At 40.9% G+C, this 24,649-nt stretch overlaps 2 protein-coding genes across 6 annotated transcripts in view; one reads left to right on the top strand and one right to left on the bottom strand.

Annotated features, from left to right (window-relative positions):
* Positions 1-236: 236 nt before the first annotated feature.
* Positions 237-16,251, bottom strand: POLR3C (RNA polymerase III subunit C). 4 transcript variants are annotated; one of them, XR_009531162.1, is made up of 15 exons: positions 15,933-16,251; positions 14,759-14,925; positions 13,640-13,895; positions 13,344-13,529; positions 12,209-12,297; positions 8,802-9,128; positions 6,711-6,791; positions 6,426-6,477; positions 6,012-6,072; positions 5,413-5,563; positions 4,560-4,661; positions 4,396-4,445; positions 3,816-3,965; positions 1,960-2,099; positions 237-415 (listed from the first exon to the last, which is right to left on the bottom strand). XR_009531162.1 is itself a non-coding variant. In XM_060090409.1 (15 exons), exons 2-15 carry the CDS (start codon positions 14,903-14,905, stop codon positions 2,018-2,020), a joined length of 1,623 nt encoding a protein of 540 aa, XP_059946392.1. In that variant the 5' UTR covers positions 14,906-14,925; positions 15,933-16,250; the 3' UTR covers positions 452-2,017. The 4 variants fall into 4 exon arrangements, 3 of the variants coding, with proteins under 3 accessions (XP_059946391.1, XP_059946392.1, XP_059946393.1); XM_060090409.1 differs by lacking the exon at positions 237-415 and having other exon boundaries at positions 452-2,099; positions 8,802-8,912; positions 9,024-9,128; positions 15,933-16,250; XM_060090410.1 differs by lacking the exon at positions 237-415 and having other exon boundaries at positions 453-2,099; positions 8,802-8,894; positions 9,024-9,128; positions 15,933-16,249.
* The window catches only part of RNF115 (ring finger protein 115), a 65,918-nt gene continuing 57,454 nt past the window's right edge, over positions 16,186-24,649 (top strand). Inside the window, exon 1 of one of the 2 annotated variants that reach the window (XM_060090415.1) lies at positions 16,186-16,537. In XM_060090415.1, coding sequence (XP_059946398.1) covers positions 16,436-16,537 — 102 coding nt within the window. In that variant the 5' untranslated portion in view covers positions 16,186-16,435. The remainder of the gene's footprint in view (positions 16,538-24,649) is intronic. The other variant, XM_060090416.1, reaches the window with a different exon arrangement.

Below are 24,649 nucleotides of genomic sequence, written 5' to 3'. Positions count from 1 at the left end.
GGGGAACACCTCTAAATCCTCAGCTCCTCTTTTCCTCCCATCTTCTGTTTAGGAAAATGATCCCCAGACTGTGATTTCTGGACTCACGTGTCATCTCCCACCAGCCATGGGCGGAACTATAAGCACCCCTCCATGGCACTCTGCACACCTATCTGTTATAGCAGGTAACATCTCCAGTTAGTGAATTACACCTGTCTCTTAGCCAGACACCCAAGAAACATTTTTGACACCTTCCCTTTTTTCTCGTTTAATTTATTTATGGTTGTGTGGGGTCTTAGTTGCAGCATGTGGGATCTTTTGTTGCCGCCTGTGGGCTTCTCTATAGTTGTGGCATGCAGGCTCCAGAGCGCCAGGGGCCTAGTTGCCCCAGCATGTGGGATCTTAGTTCCCCCACCAGGGATGGAGCCGGCGTCCCCTGCATTGGAAGGCAGATTCTTAATAACTGAACACCAGGGAAGTCCCACCTTCCCTTTCTTTTCACTCAAATGGCAACCAAGTGCAGCAGGTTCTACTTCCTTAAACTTTCTCAAATCCATGTCTTAATCTCCAGCCACCACTGCCCAGTTCAAGCCTTCCTCATATTCTGCCTGAGATACTATTACAAGTCTTTAAATAGTCCTGCCTCCACCAATTCATTCTCTACAGTGCGGCCAGAGTGATCTTTCTAAAATACAAATCTGCTCATTTTGCTTCCCACTGCTCTCAGGATAAGCTACTTAACACAGCGTAGCAAGTACCCACCAGTCCTTGCCCCTGCCTGTCAATTCTGGTAGGACTTATGCCCTGTTTTTCAGTCACATGTTATTCTCTGTTCCCTCAAGAAACAGGCTCTGCTTCCCTCTGGGATCCTTTTTCCCTTCCACCTGGCAAATCCCCATCTTTCAAAATACGGATTGTGTCACCTTCTCTATGCTCCCTTTCCTGCCTGACCCTTTTCCCCATTGCCTCTGTACATGATACTTTCCCACTATAGCCCCCCAACACTTCCTTGTACTTATTTGTCTCCCTCCACTAGGCTGTATGCTCAAGGCTCTTCATCTTTGCATCCCCAAGGCCTGGGGACATACCGGGCACATAACTGGTGCTCGGTAAATGATGGTAAGTGCCTTGAAGGCAGAGATGGTATTGTATTTATCTTTGTATATTATATCTAGTATAGTGGCTGGTAATTAATTGGCATTCAAATGTTTAATGAATTAGAACTAACATTGGTAAGAGGAAACTAAAGAGATTATAAAACAACTCCTGCTTTAAATGAAACTGAAGCTGCTGGGACAAATTATGTCAACTAGTTTAGTCATCTATCCATGGTACTAGGAGAGAGAAGTTAGAATTGCCAGTTTTTAGGAACCATGGTGAAGAGGAAGGCAGTGATTTATTGAGTGCTTACCACATGCCGGGCATTGTGCTAAGTGTTTCACATACATAATTTCAGATGTGTTAGAAGCCCAGAGCTGGCAAATGGAACTTTTATCCATAGATTCTAGTGTGACTGCTTGGGCCAAACCACCTGCTAGCCCTGAAAATAGATTTATCCCCCCTCTGTGGTAGTCTTTCACATTCCCTACATTGTGTGTGTGTGTGTGTGTGTGTGTGTGTGTGTGTGTGTATTTAAGATTACAGTTTAACAAAGTAAAGAACAGGTGTAGCCTTTTGAAAATGGAACGAACAGCTTAGGAAGAAGTTTTTCTCACTGTCAGGGATGTTCAAACACAGCCTTAGCTGACTTCTTGGTGGGAACTGATGCATCTGATAGATGATTAATCTAGTTGATTTAAGGTTCTTTCCCCTGCCAAGATTTGATGAGGGTAGAATATAGTGATGATTCTAAAACAGGATCAGCAAACTTAAAAAAATATGTCAAACTCTTTCTAGTGTATTCTGGGTGGTAGGGATAGAGAGAGGGTTTCAGTACAAGAATCTGGAACTTATCCTACTGCAAAGAATGCATCTAGGCACCTCCTTTATTCTTCCTTCCAATCCCCTCAGATCTTCTGAGGAAGACTCTTCTTCTGGGTCATTGTCTCTTCACGGTGCTCTCGATGTATGACTCCAGCAGGAAGATGGTTTCATCCACCTGGATCTCACAGGCATCCAACCTGAGTGAAAAAGTGAAAGCATTTGCCCACACTGAACATTCATTAGCATATTTAAGATTAGAGGCTGGACTGGGTGTGGTCATGGAGAATTGCTTGGTTACCCCTGAAAGTACTGGGTAGAAAGCAAGAGAACCAATAGATCATTCCTCCCACTTACTGAGCATCTCTTATGTGCCAGGTACTGTGGAAATTGCTGAGGATTCAAAAGATAAGGGCTCTGTCCCAGGAGAAGTTACATTCTAACTTGCAATGAGGAGGAAGATAGCACATGTTAAAGGCATAGGTGTAGAAGGACCTAGTGTGTTTTAAAATAGAAGCTGAGAGTGGCTAAGGCTTAAAGTGATTAGGAACAGAAGGGAGCACTTCATCAACCTGATAAAAGCCATCTATGAAAAACCCACAGCTAGCATCATACTTCGTGGTGAAAGACAAAGCTTTCCTCCTGTGATCAGGAACAAGACAAGATGTCTGCTGTTACTTCCATTCAACATTTTACTGGAAGTTCCAGTCTGGAAATTAGACAAGAAAAACAAATAAAAGGCATCCAGATTGAAAAGGGAGAAGTAAAGCTACTTCTAATTCACAGATGACATGATCTTATATACAGAAAAAGCTCAAAGGATCCACAAAAAACCTACCACAGCTAATAAATGAATTTAGCAAAATTATAGGATATAAAATCAAAACACAAAAATCAGTTCTGTTTCTATACACTGGTAATGAACAATTCAAAAATGAAATTTAAGAAAACACTAAAACATGGGCTTCCCTGGTGGCACAGTGGTTGAGAGTCTGCCTGCCGATGCAGGGGACATGGGTTCATGCCCCAGTCCGGGAAGATCCCACATGCCGCAGAGCGGCTGGGCCCGTGAGCCATGGCCGCTGAGCCTGCGCGTCCAGAGCCTGTGCTCCGCAACGGGAGAGGCCTCAACAGTGAGAGGCCCGTGTACCGCAAAAAAAAAAAAAAAAGAAACACTAAAACAATTGCTTAGGAATAAATCTAACAAAAAAGTGCCAGACGAATACCAAAAACGACAAAACTCATTGAAAGAGACAAAGGAAGATCTAAGTAAATGGAAAGACCTTCCATGTTCATGAGTTGGAAGATTTAGTATCATTAAGAAAGCAATACTCCACAGAGTGATCTACAGATTCAAAGCAATCCCTATGAAGGTCAGTGGTGAGCAGTGAAAGGAAATGAGGATGAAGAGATAGGCTGTTATGAGACTGTGAAAGGCCTTATATGTTACGCCAAGGAGTCTGGTCTTTATACTGTAAACAAGGAGTCAATATAGCATTTAAAGCAGAAGAGTGATGTTGTCAATCACTTTAAAGATACTAACTGTGAAAGCATTATAGAAATGGTTTGAAGCAGGAGGTGATTTGCAAAGGTTTGGCAAAGAGGTGAGGAGGGCCTGCATGGGAAGCAAGATGAAAGGCCAGATTTGGGACACATTATTGAAGTAAAATCAGCAGCTTTGGTGAATGAGAGAGTGTGTGTGTAGGTGGGGGGCGGCTGGTGAGCGAGGAGGAGCTGAACATGTCTTCAGAGTTTTTAGCTTAGGGAAATAGGTGGATTAAATTCTGTTAATTGAGGTGGGGAAGAAGAGAGTGAGTTTCGGTTTCCTCACCTTAAGTTGGAGGGGTAGGAGGATATCAAGATGGATTTGTCTGCAAGGTATTTTGAAACATACGTTTGAAGTTTATGATGCTTACTTGTTGACATTACGTTTCAGGGTCTCTAGCTGCTGGCGTTCAGGGGCTGTGATCATCTCCTCTATTTCTTGTAGCTGTGCCTCCTCTGCACCTGTAGCCTGCATAGATGCAATGATGGCTTCCACCCTCTGAGACTTTTCCAGTAGACGCCTGTCAGACAAACACAACTCTGAGGCATGTCCGCTAGCCTTGGAGATTCTTTTATCCCATAGCCCTGGGGCATAGCTCCCCCTTTTACCATGTTCCTGGTCAAAGTGGATAATGTCACTCTCTAAGGAAGGGCATTTTCTACAAGCTTAATTAGAAATGTGACTTCACTCCTGGAACTCTTGCTGCCTCTCATTTGTACTTAAAGTTTGGTGCCAGTTTATATGTTGCTCATAAATTTAATCTGCAAAATTATTTCACTGGGGACATACGAAAGAAGTGTATACTAATGCATCTTTATGCCAACCTAAGCCAATAATTCAGTGCAACCAGACTTGTTATTGTCTCTGTTGGTTTCCACTTCTATAGGAAGTTTCCCCATAAGCCTTTTGGCCTTGTAAAATGTAATTACTCAACTGAAAATGTTACTCACTTGTTTTCTTTGGTTTCAAATTGCCTCCTTTCTATCAAGTTGGCTACACTCTGAGGGGAGAGAAGATAAGAAATGCACACAGTTCTATTTAAGCAGCTCAGGCAAAATGGCTAAAGGGGGCATGAGGGTGAGACATCACTGTGGATGGACTGGGGAGGAGTTACCTTGTAGCATCTGTGCAGCAACATTCGGGCAGCTGACAGGATGTTCACAGTATATAAATAGAAGGTCCTGGATGGGGCATGGTCTGGTGTTTTGGGAATTTCCTATTTGTCCATAGAAAGAAAAATAAGACTTTATACTTTTCTTCAGAACTGGCAAAGTAAACACCTGTCCCTCCTGGAGCTACTCAGCCCTCTCTTTCACTTATACTTTCACTCTTCCCCAGTCATACAGCATCTGTATTTATGGTACAATCAGCCACATGGAGGGTTGGGCTGCCCTGTTTTTTCCATTTGACTGTCAACATCCTGAGTGGGGAAGAAAGAGAAGGCACTTAACATTTCCTAAGCAACTCTCATGTGCCAGGTAGACTGTATCTGATCTTAAAACAAACCATATTGTCTCTGTTACCACCATCCATCACCATTTTGTAGATGGGAAAAAAGATGGTAGGTAATTTGCTCAGTGTAACTGGGTAAGAGGCAGAGCTGTGATTCTGACTCCAAAATCTCTTCTATCTGCTTCCTCATGGGGTATACTACACGGCTCTGCATGTAGTGATGACCCAGTAGATTTAGTCTATAATAGACTTAAGGCTCGAGGAAAGGACAAATCACATGGACTAGGAGTTAAAGAAAAGAGGGTAGGGTGATTCTGGGGTAATTTCTTGGCTATGCCTCTTTTTTACTAGGCCAGTTAAAGCTCCACAGTTATCTTTCAAGTGCTTGCTATGTCTTTGTTACTCTTTTTTTTTTCTGTCTCAGAGCTGGATACAGTTTGTTTGGGGTTCAGAATGTTTGCTTCAGGAGTTTCTCTCATCCTAGGTCAGCTCTGCTGGCTGGTGATTACCGTTACCTGGAGTGATATGAAATTTTCTGAGAGCATTTTATAAAGCATATCCTTTGCCTCCTTTGCTGGAATCATTGCAAAGTCTTCTACCTGTTTCTGTTCCAGGTGTTTCTTTTGTAAAACTAGACGGAATATTCTGGCACAGCGAGACCCAAATCTGTAAAGGAATAAAGAAAGCAAATGGCATGCCGACGTAGATTAGCTTTAGCTCTTAGTCACAGATGGTGCTTGTTCGGTTTCCATGTGTGGAGACAGGACCAGAGAGGAACAGCAATCAGAGAATTCCTTCATAACTCCACAGATTGATGACAATACTGCTAATCATAAGAGTCACCAACTGCTGACTCACTTGAATGCCTCAGTTCCTGCATTTGTAAGGTTTTAGGAAGGATGGTTAATTGGCATCACTGGGAATTAAGCAGTAGGGTATTTAGGGTAAAGAGCTGTAGTAGATGGGATCCCCAGCAGTCCAGTGGAAAATGGGGCAAGATGTGCCAAGGTGTGTCTATATTGGTCACTGACATAATGACCAAGTCACTTGTTCAAATGGGGTGTGGAAAGGAAGTATCTGACCCCCAACCCCAATCAGGGTGACCCCCCCTTACCTCTCTTGTACGACCGACTCCAGAGTGGCTGTGGCTAGAGATCTTAGAGCCTTATGTAGGTCTTTATGTAGAGGGTTAAGGTTACTCCGTAATGTTTTGGCTTGGTCATTGTGATCTTAGTTTTATTCCTGAGTCTTTAATTTAAAACTTAAATACTATTTTGTTTTTCACACTAGTCTCATTTATGGTATGTAAGTATTTCGAAACCTTAATTAACTAAGGTGCTTAAGTCAGAGTTTTGCTTAACTAAAATTTGGTTAGTTAAAAGTCCCTTTCACTTCTTTATCATCAATGTTTTAGTTCAATTTTCTAACTTACTTAGTATACTAATATCATCAAATCTTTTCTAAGTCACCATTCTGTTTCATAGTTCACGCTGCCTGACTGTAAGGAAATAACCACCCATAAGGATACTGATGACATACATTCCTCCACCACTGTCGCCAGACTTTCCAACAAACTCAAGCTATTAAAAAAAAAGAAAAGAGAAAAAAAGAGCGCGTGTGTTATCTGAATGGAAAGTCCAGTGATCCTGTTTCCAAAAGAGCAAATCTGGCCAAGAGTCTGCAGCAGGAAGCCCTCCTATCAGATGATGGTAGAGAAATTGTCTGAGCTGGCTAGGTAGAGAATGAGGCTACAGAAGACTGATAGCAGGCAAAAATTAATCGTAAATACAGCAGAAAAAAGAAAAAGACTTACTGGATCATCTGCCAGCAGAGTGAGATACTGATCAAGAACTTGCTTAGAGATGTTATAGCCAACAGGTAGGGATCTGAAGATCTATGGAGCAAAAGAAACAGTGAAAATGGGTCTGTGAACTTAGAACTGCTGACATTGCTGAAATAAAGATGTTCTAATTTTAGATATCACAAGTATAAAAATGTCCAAAAGCACAGCAGCATTGTTGGTAACAGTAAAAAACTAGAAACAATTCGCATGTCCAGTAATAAGGAATTCATTAAAATAAAGTACATCATGGCCATTAAGTGGAATATGATACGGCAATTATAAAGAATGAGGCAGATCTAAAAATACTGACATGAAAAGAAAGTTTACATATACTGTCATATGAAAGAAGCTAGTTAGAACAGTACATAGAGTATAACCCCATATTTTTTTGTTGTTAAAAAATATAGGGCTTCCCTGGTGGCGCAGTGGTTGAGAATCTGCCTGCCAATGCAGGGGACACGGGTTCGAGCCCTTGTCTGGGAAGATCCCACATGCCACGGAGCAACCGGGCCTGTGAGCCACAACTACTGAGCCTGCGCGTCTGGAGCCTGTGCTCCACAACAAGAGAGGCCAAGATAGTGAGAGGCCCGTGCACCGCGATGAAGAGTGGTCCCCGCTTGCCACAACTAGAGAAAGCCCTCGCACAGAAACGAAGACCCAACACAGCCATAAATAAATAAATTAATTAAAAAATATATATATCTACATTTATGTGAGACTATACATATAAAAAAGTCTGAATAAAGATATGTACCAAACTACTGACAAGGATCTCTGGGGCTGGGATTATGCAAAACTATATATTTATTTAAACTGGGGTATGTTACATACAAGAAGCACAGATCTTAAGGGTACAGTTTGATGAGTACTGACAATTGTATATACCCACATAACTACCATCTGCAAGATATAGAGCATGCCTGGCATTCCTGAAAGTTTGGGGAACTACAAGTTTAAAAAAATTATACATTTCTATGCCGTTTGAATACAGGTCATGTAATTACTTTTGTCATCAGAAAAAAACTTGTATTTAAATTTTGTTATATAGTAAGTTAAAAAAATTTTTAATAATATAAAAATATAGTAACTATATTTAATGTGGATAAATATTAGTATAATTACAAAACATTAGTATAATTACAAATAAAACATTTGAAATATTGATTTTTCAATAAACAAAACTTAATAAACAAAGCATTTAAAACAAATTTAAAATATACAAAATAATTGAAAAATAATATAAGGGGCCATATAATGTCCTGAGCACAAAGGCTCAGATTCCAAACAGTGGATTCTTGGAACAATTAAGAATAACTTATACCATATATATATATATATATATATATATATATATATATATATATATACACATATATATATATATATATTTATACACACACAATGAAATACTACTCAACCATGGATGGACCTTGAGATTATCATACTAAATGAAGTCAGAAAGACAAATACCATACAGTATCACTTCTATGTGGAATCTAAAATATGACACAAATGAACTTATCTACGAATAGAAACAGACTCATAGACATAGAGAACACACTTGTGGTTGCCAAGGGGGAGGTGGGTGGGGAAGGAATGGATTGGGAGTTTGGGATTAGCAGATGTAAACTATTATATACAGAATGGATAAACAACAAGGTCCTACTGTATAGCACATGGAATTATATTCAATATCCTGTGATAAACCATAATGGAAAAGAATATGGAAAAGAACGTATATATGTATAACTGAATCACTTTGCTACACAGCAGAAATGAACACAACATTGTAAATCAACTATACTTCAATAAAATAAATTAAAAATAAAATAAGAATTACTTATACTTTGACTAAGGTAATGGTTTAGGTTTTTAAAGGTTGAATTCCCAAGAGACCAAATATTGCAGTACCTACCACCTGAGAATAATCCCCGTACCTCCTCAAATAGCAAAAACCCCTCCTTTCAAGGTTCAGACCTCAACCTAATTGCAGGCTCTATGTATACTAATTATTATATCCAAGAGCCTGTCAGAAAACTAGTACAAGAACATGAAGCTCACCTCGTTGGAAGACAATGGCTGGGTGAAGGGGGCACTAGAGGAAGTGGTAATCTCACTCATCCGGAGCATGGTCCGCACAATCTCGCTGCTGGTCTGGGTTTGAAAAGTGAACTGGAAATCAGAATTCACTCTGCTGTGCTGGCTTTGGCTATATGCCAATGGCCACATCTGCAAATAAGTGAATATTCCTGATAGCCACTGTCCCACCCACTTAGATATCACCTGGTCCATCCTGTTGGCAACTGCACTGACAATGCCTTGGTCACGGAAGTGCTGGTGGAATCTGTCAAGGTTGGCCTGCCAATAAATCCCATCATCTGGAATGGGCTGAGGAGGAGAAAAAGATTAGAGACATTTAGATACAATGAAGCGTTTTCTAGTGAGAAGCTTGGATTTAACTGTTCAAGGTTTCTTTTCCTATATAGTAGCAAGTAAATTGGTTGGAGGAAAAAACCATTCAACCATGTGGATTTAGTGCCTCCACAATGACAAATTCACAACCCCCAACTTCAAACAGATTCTCTTTGCTTACCTTGAATCTTTGTCTATTTTAACTCTTTTCCAGTATTCTCAAATCTCCCATTTGCCCCTCCCTTCTCTTTCAGCAGATGACCTTGCTTCTATTTCAGAGAGCAAATAGAAGCTATTAGGCCAGAACTCATTCAGCGTGGTGCACACATCCCCACCACATTTCTTTATTTTTAAAAAATGTGAGCTTCTCAAAGAGTTGGTCATCCCAGCTGTATCCCCATCCACAGATTTACTCAACCCATTTCCACCATTACACTGAAATGCCAAAGTCCCTGAGGAACCTGTTGCTAAGTTCAAAGAACACTGTCCAGTTCCAATCTTATTTGATCTTTCTAAAGCATATGACATGGTTGGACATTTTCTCCTTAACTCTATGTGGCCCCTTGGACTTTATGACACCATTCTTTCTTGGTGCTCCTTCTAACCACTCTGGTTACCCTTCCTCAGTCCCCACAGATTCCTTTTCCAGATCCCATCTATAAATACTGGTGTTCCCCAGGGTTCTGTCCACAGCCCTCTTTTCTTTTCACTCTATTCTACTTAGGTGATTTAATCTGCTCTCAAGGTTTCAACTGTTCCAAGTCTATTACTTAATTCTAGAACTCTCTATTAAGCTCCAGGTGCATAGACTCAACTGCTTACTTCCACCTGTGCCTTAAAACTGTTCTTTTAAGTTTTCAGCTAACTACACTACAACCAACCCAGTTTCTTAAGCTAGAAACTTGAATATCATCCCTAACCCCTTGCTCTCCCTCATCTACTATCCAATTACCCAGTTCTATCTATTCTTTTTTTTTTAAATTTTATTTATTTATTTATTTTTGGCTGTGTTGGGTCTTCGTTGCTGCAAGTGGGCTTTCTCTAGTTGCGGCGAGTGGGGGCTACTCTTTGTTGCAGTGCACAGGCTTCTCATTGCGGTGGCTTCTCTTGTTGCAGAGCACGGGCTCTAAGCGCGTGGGCTTCAGCAGTTGTGGCTCGTGGGCTCTAGAGTGCAGGCTCAGTAGTTGTGGTGCATGGGCTTATTTGCTCCATGGCATGTGGGATCTTCCAGGACCAGGGCTTGAACCCATGTCCCCTGCATTGGCAGGGGGATTCTTAACCACTGCACCACCAGGGAAGCCCCTATCTATTCTTTATATTAATCAGAAGTCTACTTTTCTTTATCCTGTCATTACCTTATTTCAGGCTCTAATCTTGGCTCACCTGGATTACTACAGTAGCCTCCTAACTGGTTTTCGTTTTTCTTTTTCATATAGTGGACACTATAAAAAAGGGCAACTGGGTTTTCTGCATTTAATCTTGTTCCTTTTGCATCGTTCTCCCCATTTCTCATAGAGCAGTGCTTCTTTTTACCTTTTGGGCTCACAGTTCCCCTGAAGAATCTGAAGAAAGCTATGGAGTGCTCTATAGAAAAATGCACATAGTACAGGTGGACTCTCTGAAATGCATCCATGGAGTTGTACAAGTTATAAACCACTATACTATGGTAATATTTCTAAAATGTAAATCTAGCCACTTCGTTCACCTGCCTAAAATTCATCAATGGCTCCCCATTGTCTTCAGGATAAAGTCCAAACTTCTTAGTTAGTCAATCAAGAAATATTTATTGATGTCTTGCGAGTATTCCAGGTGCCAGGGACAAGATATTGTCCTTAAAGAGTTTATAGTCTATTGGGAGTACAGAGACAAACACTTGTACAAATAATAAGTAATTTCAGCTACTTATAAATGCTGTGAAGATGAAATGTGAAAATGTGGTAGAGACTGGAGTAGAGGGTGGGCAATGGTGCTTGAGCTCTAAGAAAGTAGCATTTGAGCTGAGATTGGAATGATGAAAAAGAGGCAACTACATGAAGATCTGAGGGAAAAGTATTTGAAGCAGAAGAAATCCTAAGGGCAAAAGCCTGAAGACTAGGAAGAGTATGATACATTTAAAGGATGGAAAAAATGATAGAAGCTGGAACATAGTGAATGACAGAGTAGGAAGAGCTGAGGTTGGAGAGCCTTGTCTCCAGCAGATCATGTAAAGACCCAGCTCATGTAAGGCTTCATAATCCATAGTAAAGAACTGGATTTCTTCTAAGAGTAATGGGAAGCTATTAAAGGAGTCAAAAATCAGTGATGTGTTGGGATTTTTAAAAAACAACAATTTAGAAAGTCATTTTGGCTCTTAAGTAGGTATGAATGCAAGTAGGGAGACCACTTAGGAGAGTGTTGGCAAAGTCTTGACTACAGTGATAATGGTTTGGACTCGGGTGATGGCAGCGGAAACGATAAGAAATAGTTGGATTTCAATTATTTTTAGAAATTGGGTTGACAGGTTTTACTGTGAGATCAGATGGCTCCTAGGACTTTGGCCTAAGCAAATGGTGTCCTGGGTGGTTGGCCTTGGTGGTGTCCCTTACTAAGATGAGGAAAGCTTAGGAGGGAGGAGTAGATATCTGGGAGCAGGAAATCAATTACTCTGTTTTAACCATACTACTTTTGAGATGCTTATTAGACGTTTTTACAGGGATGCTGAGAAGGCATTTGAATATAAGAGCTCAGGCCTATACATATCTTTCTAAACTCATTTATCACCACTCATCCCCATGGGTCTCTATGGTCCAGTCATACTGACCAATTTAAACTTTTTCTAGGCCATTTTTCTGCCTAATCTATTACCTCTTTCCAATGACTGAAGTAAGTCAAGCCTCAGAAGGGACACAGCAACAGAGTTCACTCTTTGTTAGTCTATCCCTGGCCAATATTTAATGAAGTTCATAATCCTACTACTTCTCGACCCAAGAACGTTTAAGTTCTTTTGGGGCTTGTCATCTTAGTGCTCTTTCTGGCTTGCCTCAGGGTGAGGACTCCTAACCAAGAAGCCTCATTACCTCTTTGTTATCTGTGTTATGTTTTGGTCTCTTGGCCTTGGGCTCCCCAGTTGCATCTTCGTCAGATGATCTCCTCCTTTTACCTTTCCCTGCCAAACAAAACAGTTGCACAGTTAGCCTACATCTCATATGATAACAGGAAATGACCGAAGGTGAAAGCAGGTGTCTCTATCCCAAAGACATCTGTAGCTACCTCTAGGTTAGAGATGTTGAGGAGACTGAGGAACTACAAGAAATTCGAGTTAATGATGAAGTCATCTGAAACTCAACAAGTTCAAAAAGAAATTCATAGTCTTTCTTTCTCAAACTGCTCCTGCTCCAATGCTTCCTCTTACAGTGAATGGTACCATCGTCCTCCCACATACTCAAGCCAGGCACACAGATGTCATTCTTGATTTCTGTCTTCCTCACCCCTCCTATGTCTAATTTTTCACTGGTTTGTGAAAAATTGCCCCATCCTTTCTACAGATAGAAACATATTTAAAAAATGCAAATTAGATCATGTTACTTCCTTTAAAATCCTTTAGTAGTTTTCCTTTTTGCTCTTAGGATAAAGAACAGGTGCTTTACAAGGTCTTGCATGATCTAGCCCCTAATTGTCTGTCTAACCTTAACTTACGGCTCTCTTTCCTTTCCTCACTGTACTTTAACTATATCAATCTTCTTTTACTTTCTCAAATTCCTATTTTTTTCCTCACTACATACTATTCCCTTTGCCAAAAATGCTTATCCTCTGTACCCCTTCATACCTTACCTCACTGGTTGGCTCCTACTTTTGCTTCAAATCTTAGTTCAAATGCCACTTTCTCAAAGAAGCATGTGCCCAAATCCCCAGGTAAATTTGGTCCCCTGTTATATATTTTCATAACACCCCATATTTTACCTTCATAGTACTTATCGCAGTTTGTTAGTTATATATCCATCAGGCTATTTGATTAATGTAAGCCTCCTATACCAGACTTAAGCCCCATAAGGGCAAGGAACATAATTGTTTTTTCATCTCTTTATACCACAGTATCTGGCATAGAGTAAATCCTTGGTGACTGCTTAATTGATTGAGTCATTCATTTAACAATCATTAAGGAAGAATCTACAATTAGGTCAAATCACAGATCTAGGGGCCAAGATTCCTTACCTATCAAGCTCAGTTTAGGAACCAGGTACATGTCCTTTTCATTGATGACAAGAGTGGGGGCAGGTGGCGGTGGCCCAGGGTCTGAATTCTCAGTGGCAGGAACCAAGGGGCAACGCTGCACGAAGTGTGTGTCTGCTAGTCGCACAAATGTGTTTGAGACCTCAGCATAGTCCATGGTCTTGCCATCTGTACGACAGGAGGAAAGAGGCAAGTGAGATGGCCTCAGATAGCTAAGGGTCCTCTCCTGCAGCCAGCCAATCTATGCTTTTGCTAACAGCTGTGGATACAGTACTGACCCTCCATAGTCTCTGTGAGCCGATCTGCTACTTTCTTCACGACAGCTGACATTGCCATCTTGCCATTCAACAGGAGCTCCTCAACAATCAGCTCTCCAGTGTCACTGTACAGTGTTTTGGCAGTATAGATGTACCGGGGATACCTAAGCATTCGCAACACCCGGCTGCACTGGGCTTCATACTCTACCACACCACGTTTGTGCACCTGATATATCACCAGGTTATGCTGGATGAGGACACAAAGGGCTTTTTTTACCTAGAGAAAACACAGAAGAAAGAGAAGAAAAATCTGAAGATGCAGCTAATTATTGCTGGCAATTTTTGTCCAACATTTCCTAAACATCAGGAGATGGCTGGAATCTCTGTGTGTCTTCCCTCTCTCCATTGGAATAGCTAATAAGAAGCGAATGTCAATGGAAGAAATCAGGAAGAGTCCTTGCTATGATACTCATATTTCCTCTGATCTTTATCTTTCAAAGTACAATTTACTTCCCCTCTGTTATTTTTTTAAAATTAATTAATTAATTAATTTTGGGCTGCATTTGGGTCTTCCTGCTGCACGTGGGCTTTCTCTAGTTGCAGTGAGCGGGGGTTACTCTTCGTTGTGGTGAGCGGGCTTTAGGCTCATGGGCTTCAGTGGTTGCAGCATGCGGGCTCGGCAGTTGTGGCTTGCGGGGTCTAGAGCACAGGCTCAGTAGTTGTGGCGCATGGGCGTTATTGCTCCGCAGCATGTGGGATCTTCCCGGACCAAGGCTCGAACCCATGTCCCCGGCATTAACAGGCGGATTCTTAACCACCGCGCCACCAGGGAAGTCCCATCCCCTCTATTACTCTTATTCCTTAAACACAGTACTGAAATTAATAGACTCATGAATAAATGAAGTATGGCATATGGCATAGGAGGAGCAAAGATTTGCCTCAGAAGCCACGATGAGCCACTTTGAGAAGCAGAACCCTGGGCACTATGTCTCATCATCTTTCCCCTCCCAGATAACACTATTCTGATCCTAGCACAGACTTTGCTTTCTTTTCCATTTTGTGGGGTGGGGAGTAACAATATTCAAAGGTAGGTTAAAGAAATTAATGAAATGGAAGCAAATTACTGTGATCCAAACATACCTGATCCAACGATGTTCCTGTGTCATGGGCAATAACTCTTAGTGGCTGGCTGCCAGTTCTGATTAGGTGGACTCCAATTTTTTCTACGATCTCTCCAAAATGCTCTTGCAGCAACAAAGAACACAGTTTAATTTCTGCTTGAGTCATTGTGCTGAGGAGTCTCAGAGCTAGGAAAAAAAGAAAAAGATGGTATGATGGGAAGTTTTTCTTTTATGTTGGGAGTAGAGCTGCTGAGTGTAAATTCATGTACTTTCTGGAGAGCAATTTGACAGTAGATATATCAAAAGCCTTAAAATCTTGCACATCTTTGACCTAATACTTTTGTTTTGGATATTCTGTTCCAAGGGAATAATAAAAACATGTCACTTTAGAATACCAATATTCTGGAAACAACCTCATAAGTGATTATTTCAATAAATTATGGTATACTCATATAATGGAATACTATGCCAACATTCACAATAAAGTATAATATGTATTAGTGTAGAAAATTGTTCATTACAAAGCAAAATGTAGGGGAAAGTTCAATTACTGTGGAAATAGCCCCACACGTATGCATGAAAAAAAAGACTGGAAGACTATATATCAAGTTTATCTTTATGGGATCATGTGTGATTCTAGTTTTCTTTAAAGATCGGATGTAGATGGTTTTGCGATCTGTCAACAGACCTTAGATTCTATACTTCATTGTTTGGGAGAATTAAGGCCACTATTCACAGACTATTGGGACTGAACAGGCAATGACAACTTTGCAAAATAAACTAAGAGGTAAATGAGAGCTTCTCAACAGGGTGTTTCAAATAGGGGATGAAGTATGTTGTTGGCAGGGCAGTATTTAATTCTGAAATTTCTATTCCTTGACAAAGTATACACAAAGAGAAACAGACATAGTCCACTGTATAATCACTTCCTTATTATCACAAGTGCTATCAAACACTGGTTTGTTCATTTATTTCTCCCAATTCCTCAGAAGCCAAGACTTTGCCTTTCAGTCTCACTATCCCCATCCACAGGTCTTTGGGGAAGAATCCCCAGACCCTCTGCCATCCCCGGAAAGTGTTTCCAAGGAGCCCGGCTCCTGGCTCTTCATTTCTTTACTTCAGGTTCCTGTCCCGGACTGGGTCCCTGGGTCCAGAGACAGGGCCACCTCGTTCAGACCGCGTTTTCCACTAACCTCTGGGTCAATGCCACGTAACGTCGCCGACTTCCCCACTGCAGCTTCGTACAGCTCCCGCTGGCCGCCCGGGCAGAGGGGGAGCCCAAGGTCCTTTTCCGCAGGAGCACGGCCACGGAGGAGGACCGGCAAAGAGGCAAAACATGTGCCGCTCTACCCCAGCGTTTCGGTGGTTTCCGGGGACGCTCTTTCTTTCTTCTCGCTGGGCGATTGGAGGACCGGCGAAGGGCTGTTTGAGGAGCCGGCGGGCGGGCCGCGGCGGGCGGACTCTCTTTCCTGCACCTCTTTGGTGCTGGGAGGCGGGCCTCGAGGTTGCAGTCTGCGCCGCCGCCTCTGTGGGCCGGGCGAACTCACGTGACCCGCGCTGGCTCTGGAGCGGCTGGCAGCACTGAGGAAGCGGCGGCGGCGGCGCGGCGGCAGAGGCGGCGACAGCAGCTGGGAGGTAGCGACCTGGAGAGCGACCGGCCGGCCGCCCTCTCGGACGGCCGCGGCGAAAGAGAAAAATGGCGGAGGCCTCGGCGGCCGGGGCCGGCGCGGGCGCCGCGGTTGCCGCGCACCGGTTTTTCTGCCACTTTTGCAAGGGCGAGGTCAGCCCCAAACTACCGGTAAGAGCCCTGTGTCCTCTGCGCTCGGGCATTGGCCTGGATTCCTCGCCCCGATATCCCGGAACGGGTCTTAAGCTTCCCGCCCATCCCCGACTCCCCTGACATCGGTCTCCCAAGTACTTGCTGCCTCCCGGTCGCTGGCCCCAAACCCCGGGCGTCCCTGTCCTGGCTCCGTAACTCCCACTTGCATGCTCCACCTGCCCCTCACTCTCTCTCCCCTCTTGACCGGCCCCACCTCCAATTTTTTTTTTTTTTTTTTGGTCTTCTTTAGCAAGTTCTCTTCTGACATCCGCTCAGTTTTCTTGCACTCTTCTTCACCTTGTCTCCTTCCCACGATGACCTCTCTTTTTCCCCCACTCAGATACTCTTTCCGCTGTTGCTTCTCACCTTTCTCTATTTCCCTTTCCACTTTTCACCAGATCCTCCCCTCCCCCATCCTCATTGAAGCAAAATAGCGGATTGCTGAGGATTGTCCTTATTCGGTTGTCTCTAGGGAAGAAAGGAGGAAGAAAGCACAGAAAGAAAGAGAGGGTTGGAAGGTGACTGGGATGGAGAGGGGGATTTTGCTCTTCAGGGGTTTCCAGCGTTCTTGTGAAAGTGAAAACAGCAGTGTACTAATGACTTGCAGACTGCCTGCGCTCCCTATTACTGTTGAAGGAAATGGCTTTAGGAAGAAGGCAGAACATACTGTTTCAACTTGCTTATTTTGGTTGTCATGCTGCCAGTGTCTTTAGCACCACCTGCCTTACCCACCCCTCCTCCCCCGTTCTATCTCTTCACTTAATAGAAAAGATCTAGGACAGAATGCTGGGGACCGCATCATCTGATGTAAAATTGGTTTTCACCACTATCTGCCAGACTGTGTTAGCCCCTAGAGAGGTAGTGCTATGACTGTGACAAAAAGTGCTTCTGCAGCATGCTAGCCAGCTACAGCATGCCAATCGCACAGGCTGCTTGGGGTTGGGTTATAGCTACCACAGGGAGACCCACCAGGGTGAATGTTAATCCTACCTTTGGCCAACCATCTTTAGAACTAGCTATGTGTGTTCTTTTCCTTAGAAGTATCTGTGTTCAGCCTTAAGGCAGGGTGCCTGTCTAACAACTTCCCTCAGTGTTTATAGTGGCTCATACAATCTGTAAGAAAGCCTACTGAAGTGTGTCTGTATGTCTTGTTTCTTGGAAACACAAACGGAGTCCAGTGAAAAGTGCCTAAAAGTTATTTTAGCCTTTTTCACTTAAAGGTTGTGCATTTTCAGGCTTTTACAGCATTTTCTTTTCTTCTCTTTTTGCCCGACCGCCAGCTTCATAGTTGCATTGTCATCTACATGCTGTTTTAGTTTTGTTTGCTGATTCGGCTGTGTTTGTGTCTGTGTGCTTTTTGCCATACTTTAGTGCTGAGAAGAGCAGGTGCCTTGTTTTTTTGTCCGCGGACATCAGAGCCTCCAGAATGCTCCCTTACCACAGAGAAGGAGTCTGGAATTCAGCCAGTGTGTGTGTGACCAGTGACATGTTGAATATGATGTCCTACTGAACAGTGTGGCCTCAGCTCTTCTGATCTTTAAGTTGCTGTTCACTGTTTGCCTTTAGGAGTGAGAAAACAGTCTAACTTTCCGCAAGTTTTTATATCTTTTCTTCTTACCATCTCAAGTCCTCACTTCAAAGTGCTCTTGAAAAGGGATCATTTGAAAGACTTTTTAGGTGTTTTTCTAAGCCTTAGTTTGATACATGGAGGGGAAGTTGTTGATCTTTTTAGACTGATTTATTATCTGTCATGCCTGATTTGTAAATTGAGGCCTAACACAATTAAGTGTAACTGAATACTTCCTGCAGACATACCAGGTTCTCTCAGCTGAATGTCCTGGAGGTGATACTGAGGAGTATGTGGTTCCCGCTCTTAAGCACCTCACAGTTTTGTTGGAAAAAGTAACAACTAAGGTGAATGAGGATGGATAATAATGTGCTTTAGAATTCAGAGAGGGGGAGACATGGTAGCATTGGTGATGTGAGGTCGGGGAAGGAGTGACAGATGAGATGGGATTTAAATTGAGTTTTGAAGGATAGGTAGAGTTCAGACTGAGGAGACAGCATAGACTGAGGTAGGAAAGGAAGAGTGAGTTGAGGAAGAAGGGAGAAACATTTAGTAAATCATTGTTGCGATGCATTTTTAGGAAAGGTACAGTGAGGTTAGGAATATAGTTTTGATTTCTGGATGAGCCAGTGAGTTTCATGTTTCATGACCATTTCTGTATCCTTAACTCTAGACTGTCATCGTGAAAATGTTGATTGTAAGAATGACCAGGTTAGTAAGTGGCTGATTCAGTACAAATCAATCTCTGCTACTGAAAAACCAATTCAGCACTGGTTAGTCAGTAATATTATCATATATATTGGACAACATTGAAGTTTTTAAAAAATAATTTTTTATATAAACTTGGGATTCCCTCACTGTAAGTACTTAGCATTCATTAGGCATGCATGGTTTCTTGAACTGGATCAATGTTGTGGGAAACCTGAATGTCTTTCTGCAGATAGCCAGAATAAAGTTTTTCTTTGTCTGGGGTTAATTTACATCTCAAGAGGGTCCTTTGGTGGTAGTTGGATCACAAGATCCATTACCCAGGAGTGTTGCCCTCTCTGAACACCAGAGGCTGGTATTGAGTTTTACATCAGCCTTCAGTGATGTTTTGCTACGGATGTTTCTTCACGCAGTCAGTGGGAGGAACTGCTTCAAAGCCATCTCATCTCTTGCCAATTTATTCACCACATAAAGTCATAATTTTGTTCAGTGGGACGAGGTTGCAAGGTTTTACAACTCTTTATTTCTTTTCCCTTCCCCAATCTTTAGGTTATAGCACTTCATGATACATTTGGAAGTGTACAGGCAATAGCAATAGCTTGCTCAATGTTCATCCCTGAAACTACCCTTAGGTTTTTATTGTTTTTCTTGTCAGTCCTGCTACTCTGAAAGATTCACAGGCCCAGCTAACTTCAATGGCTATATTAAAAGTTTTTTTTTTTTTTTTTTGGTTATAACTTCTGAGAGAGATTGGAGTATGTCTAATGCTATGTAGGTTAAGCCACATTTGGTTGAATTAATTTAATTTGATGAAATAACCTCCTTACTCCTAATCCTGATCTATCCATCTTAGCTTTGTGTGTTTTTGATTTGGATCCTCCCAGAGAAGAAGACAAAAGTTTCTTTTAGAAAGAAGATATTAAGAAATGAGGGGGAAATCATGAAGGGAATTTTAGAATGAAAATATATTCAGTGGTGTTGTTATCATTAGGTTTCTAAAAAGCCTTTATTCTAGAAGTGAATAATGATTTAGGAATTTATTTTTTTATTAACAGTGTTTTCCTATTTACAGTGGAAATGGTTTTAGTAAAATTTAGTGAATGTTAAACTTGGATTTTAAAATAAGAGATTTTGATTATATGGTCTGAAGCCCTAGTGTTTCAGGTTTATATATATAACTGGGTAAAATGGCATTGTATATTTTTTGGTCATCAGATGACAAAGGAAATACTTAAGTAACTTAAAGTTATTTTGAAAATACAGCAGAAGCTTCTACCTCACCTGACTATCCCATTGAGAGACACTGTGAAGCCAAGACTGATGGAGTTAACTATGCGACACTGAGGGATGACTGGGTGGTGCCACAGAGGGCTGTGTCATGGAATGTAAAGGTGTCATTCCATCTCCATACTGCCTTCCCCCACTTTTAAATAAAGGTCAGGGAATATTACCTTATGAGATTAAATCCTGTAGCGTCATTAAGCAGGTGAGATAAATCATATGCAGAGTAAACTACTTTCGATATTGATGAAACTAGGGTGATTCTTAAGTGTTTTATGGAGATCAGAGTATCCAAAGCCAGAGAAGAGACCAGTGTAATTAAGGACTGCAAGTGTATTGCTCACCTACCTCTGAGGCTTTGTCTGAAGGAAGTAGCTGGCTTCTCTCCCTCTCACATCTCCTTATTATTATCACCTTTGATCTAATAAAATGTCATCCTTATCAATAAGTAATATTGGTTTGGTTCTTTACCAAGTGCTATACAAGTCATTGTCATTGTGCTGTACTCTAATGACTCTAATACAGGAAAACTTTCTAACCACCCCATAAGAGTAGGTAAAAAGTAGACTCCCTAAAGACTTTGTGATTCTTAAAACTCTAAGCTCACTGACCTTGCTTTTTAAAGTTGCATGATTCTTAGAAAGATCCTAGAGCGGTGTCTAAGTAATGTTAGTAGTTTTGTTGAGCTGAGGGAACAAATTAGTTATTTGAGCTGGGTTTTAGAGGTTTTAATAATTAGATTTCTTGTTTTTAAATATATTTATTTTATTTATTTATTTTTGGCTGCATTGGGTCTTCATTGGTGCGCGCAGGCTTTCTCTAGTTGCAGCGAGCGGGGGCTACTCTTCGTTGTGGTGCATGGGCTTCTCATTGCGGTGGCTTCTCTTGTTGCAGAGCACAGGCTCTAGGGCGCATGGGCTTCAGTAGTTGTGGTGCATGGGCTTAGTTTCTCCATGGCATGTGGGATCTTCCTGGACCAGGGCTTGAACTCATGTCCCCTGCATTGGCAGGCAGATTCTTAACAACTGCGCCACCAGGGAAATCCCAATAATTAGATTTCGTAAATTCTGCTATTGGTGACTTCAGTTAAAAAGTGTGCTTGATTATCTAGCATCTTTCTGGTGCTATATAGCCAACTGTTTATTAAAAGTCTCTTGAATGATAGTCTCTTGACCCCGTAGTTATATTCAAAAAGTAGTGGTGTTAGTGGTATGACATCTTTATCTAAAAGGCTTCAGTGGAAGAAAATGCAGGCGCTACCATGTGAAGTTTGAACATACAGTGTCAGTAAGTATATTCCCTGCAAAGATCTAGAAATAAGAAATAGGTATTCTTATGGGTAGAATGCTAGTTCTGGTCTTGAAATTCTACTGATAAAGAGACATGTATATCTTGGGTAAATCTGTGGGATTTTTTTCAGTATGAGGAAGAACAAGAATCTTTAAACTCACTGCAGATGAAATTCCTTATATTTTTTGGGGAAGTACCAGCTGATTGCTAACACTTTGTGTTTCTTTATGTTTACTTGGCTTTTTATGACCTTTGCTTATGTCCAGGGAGAGGATGCTAAGGTCTCTCAGACAGCCATCTTATTAGAAGAGGAAAAAAAAAAAGTGGATTGTTTCTTATTCTCTGTAGTCAAATTAGAAGGGGTCTGAAAATAAGAAGCCTTTGGATGCTGACTTATTTTTATGTCTCCACAGCTTAATATTGATAAATAAAGGAGATAATCTAGAGTAGTGGCTCTCAACTGGGGGCAGTTTTGCGTTTTAGGAGGAAATTCGGAAACATCTGTAGACATTTTCTACAACTGGGTTGTTGTCACTAATGGGGGAAGGGGAGGGTTGTTTCTGGCATCTATTGGATAGAGGCCAAGGATGCTGCTAAACATGCTTCAATGGACAGGACAGCCCCCAACAATAAAGGATTATCAGGCCCAAAATGTCTAGAGTGCTGAGGTTCAGGAGCCCTGGGTATAGAAGGATAAAGGGATAGTCATTGGCTTCTCGTGTCAGTCGTGCTTAAGGTTTTGTCCTGGGTTAGTTTTGATTTCTAATTTTGGGATCCTATTGAGAATTTTCAGGAAGATAATTGAGACCATATAATTTTAGCCAAAGCCCTGATGGTTGGGATTGTTTAGAACAGGAGTTAAGTGGCTGCTATTCCATTATAGCAGTATCTCTTGGGGTCACTTTCTTTCCTTGTGGTTACTGAGACCAGAGGAATTGGATCACTCCTCTCAAGTTACACACTGGGGCAACTTCTAAAAGAAAAGTATCCAAATTTTTCGTCAGTTGGGAATTGAGGTGGTAACACCACATGTAACTTAGTAAGACATCTGGAAATTCCAGTTTGAAAACAAAGCAAAAAGCAGACAAGTCTAACTTAGTTTTTCTATAGCTCATCTTAGCATTTATCAAGTTTTACTTTCTGTGTTTCTCGTTCTTGAAAGTTTTCCTGAGCTTAGGAGATGTTGTGCTTAAACGTTGTTTCTTCGAACTCTTGGTCGAGTGGGTGAATTAAAGTTATCAATTCTTGTTCTAAAACTAATTCTTCAAAGGGCTGGAGTTGAGTCATATGACCCCCTCAGTTTATCTTAGTATATCCCACTGTAAAATACTACTGAGGTGTGCCTGTTGAAAGCTTGAGTGGGTATTCGGAGAAATGGAGCTATGTAATCTTTGATTGAAAGGTTGTGTAGGAATGAGCAGTCCTTATTTGTAGACAAATAAGGCCTTTACCATAGGAGAAACATTTTACGTAGTTCTTATAGTTTTACATAAAGAAGTTTAGGTTAGGTGCTGAAAGATTTTTTTTTAAATCTTTTAAGTTCAATTGTTAGCAGTTCAAAGTTCCTTAGAAGTTTCCAGATGCATATATAACAAATAGAAGTGGTGATTTTAAACTAGGCACACTTTTCTTGTATGTTAAATAGATTGCCCAGCTTCTTTTCCCAAAATAGGCCAGTTAGTTTTGTTTTCCTTGAAGAGCTGTTAAAGTAGATAATCTCTCTCCTTGATGATTTCAACAGTGTCACAAGGAAGTTCTTAGTAGGCAAGGTATCCTATATTCACCTCTTTGCCACTTACTTTCATGTTGTGCAGATTTGAATAGACTTAAACCTAGAGGACCGTCTTCCAATAAAGGTTTTATTGTGTTTACTTTTCAGCATGCTTAGAATTTACATTCTCAGAAGAAAGAAAAAATCCCATAGTTATGTGTCCTTTCTTTTCTTTTTCTGGATTGACTAAAACCTATAGATATCCTACAGTGATGCTGATCTTCTAGCCCGGTAGTTCTCATACCTGTCAGACCCAGTGCCCTCTTTTTATAATAAACATTTTGAAACACCACCTTTAATGAAATGAAATTCTTAGGTAATACAACTTCCTTACACATACATTTAAAAAATTCTCTAGATGTAAGATAAAGGATAAATAAAAAGAAAGTAACTCATGACAAAATAATATGCATTTCAATGTGTAAATACTCAGAAGTCCATTATAGGAAGATATATATAATGTAGTAGATATTGGCACCAAACACAGACATAACAGCTGCCCAAGGAAATTAGCTATAAGGGTATTTATGCCTTAAATAGCATGAGTGGTAAGCCACCAGAATGGTGAACAATTCTTGATAAAGGTACAAATAAAGTATAATTTTCTCTTGTTTTATTCAGTAGTTGTTTTTCTGGACATACAGTGCATGGTGTTTATATATAGAAAGAGTTGGTGTTTATATATAGAATGGAGTTAGGTTCTAGGCTTTGGTAATTATAAAGATATTTTTTATCTACTTAACTATCCATAGGAAGTTTAAGAATGGAGACATTTCTTTGTGCTGGAGTTTCTTATGCTTATGGACTCTGCCCATTAAATTAAGTAGCATTTCTTAATTGCTGTGACAACAAAAACACTTCAGTAGATGTCCAAAATGTCCCACAGATGATTGTATTACCCTCATTGAGAATGACTGCTAGTCACAGGAAAACATTTTCCCGTTTTATCACTCTTCTTTTCTCTTGCTTATTATTCACTACTTTAGTACTTTTAACATATTGCAAGATTCAGTCTTTGTCATTTAGACTTGATTTACTTTTCCTTTAGACAATTTCTCCTATATGCCTTTAAATTTCTCACTTCCTCACCACTCTTGTCATTATTTTTGACTAACCTGTTGAATGGAACTTAGCTGCTTCTAGTGAATCTTCTGTAATTTAAGTGGTAGTCAGAGGTACTTTATTCTCAAATGAACTTATGAAGCCGTTGATTCCCTGATTTTATTTTATAGTGCCAGTTATTAGGTTCTGATCTTGTAATACAGTCACTGCTGAATGGTTAGAGGCATTAGTATTCCTAGTTAAGACAAGTTAGGTTGAGGAATGGAAATTTTGTACCTTAAGCCTGTTGGTTTGAAAAAAAATTATTGTTATTTTGATAGTTGACGTAGTGTGAAGACTATAACGGTATGTTTACTTTTTGTTTAATTACATGTAAAAGGCAAATTCAGCAAATTAGTTTTCACTGCTCTTC

This window comes from Mesoplodon densirostris, chromosome 2 (genome assembly GCF_025265405.1).
Source record: "Mesoplodon densirostris isolate mMesDen1 chromosome 2, mMesDen1 primary haplotype, whole genome shotgun sequence".
Taxonomy (NCBI): domain Eukaryota; kingdom Metazoa; phylum Chordata; class Mammalia; order Artiodactyla; family Ziphiidae; genus Mesoplodon; species Mesoplodon densirostris.
Note: the sequence above shows the minus strand (reverse complement) of the source record. Positions and strands in the feature narration are given on the sequence as shown.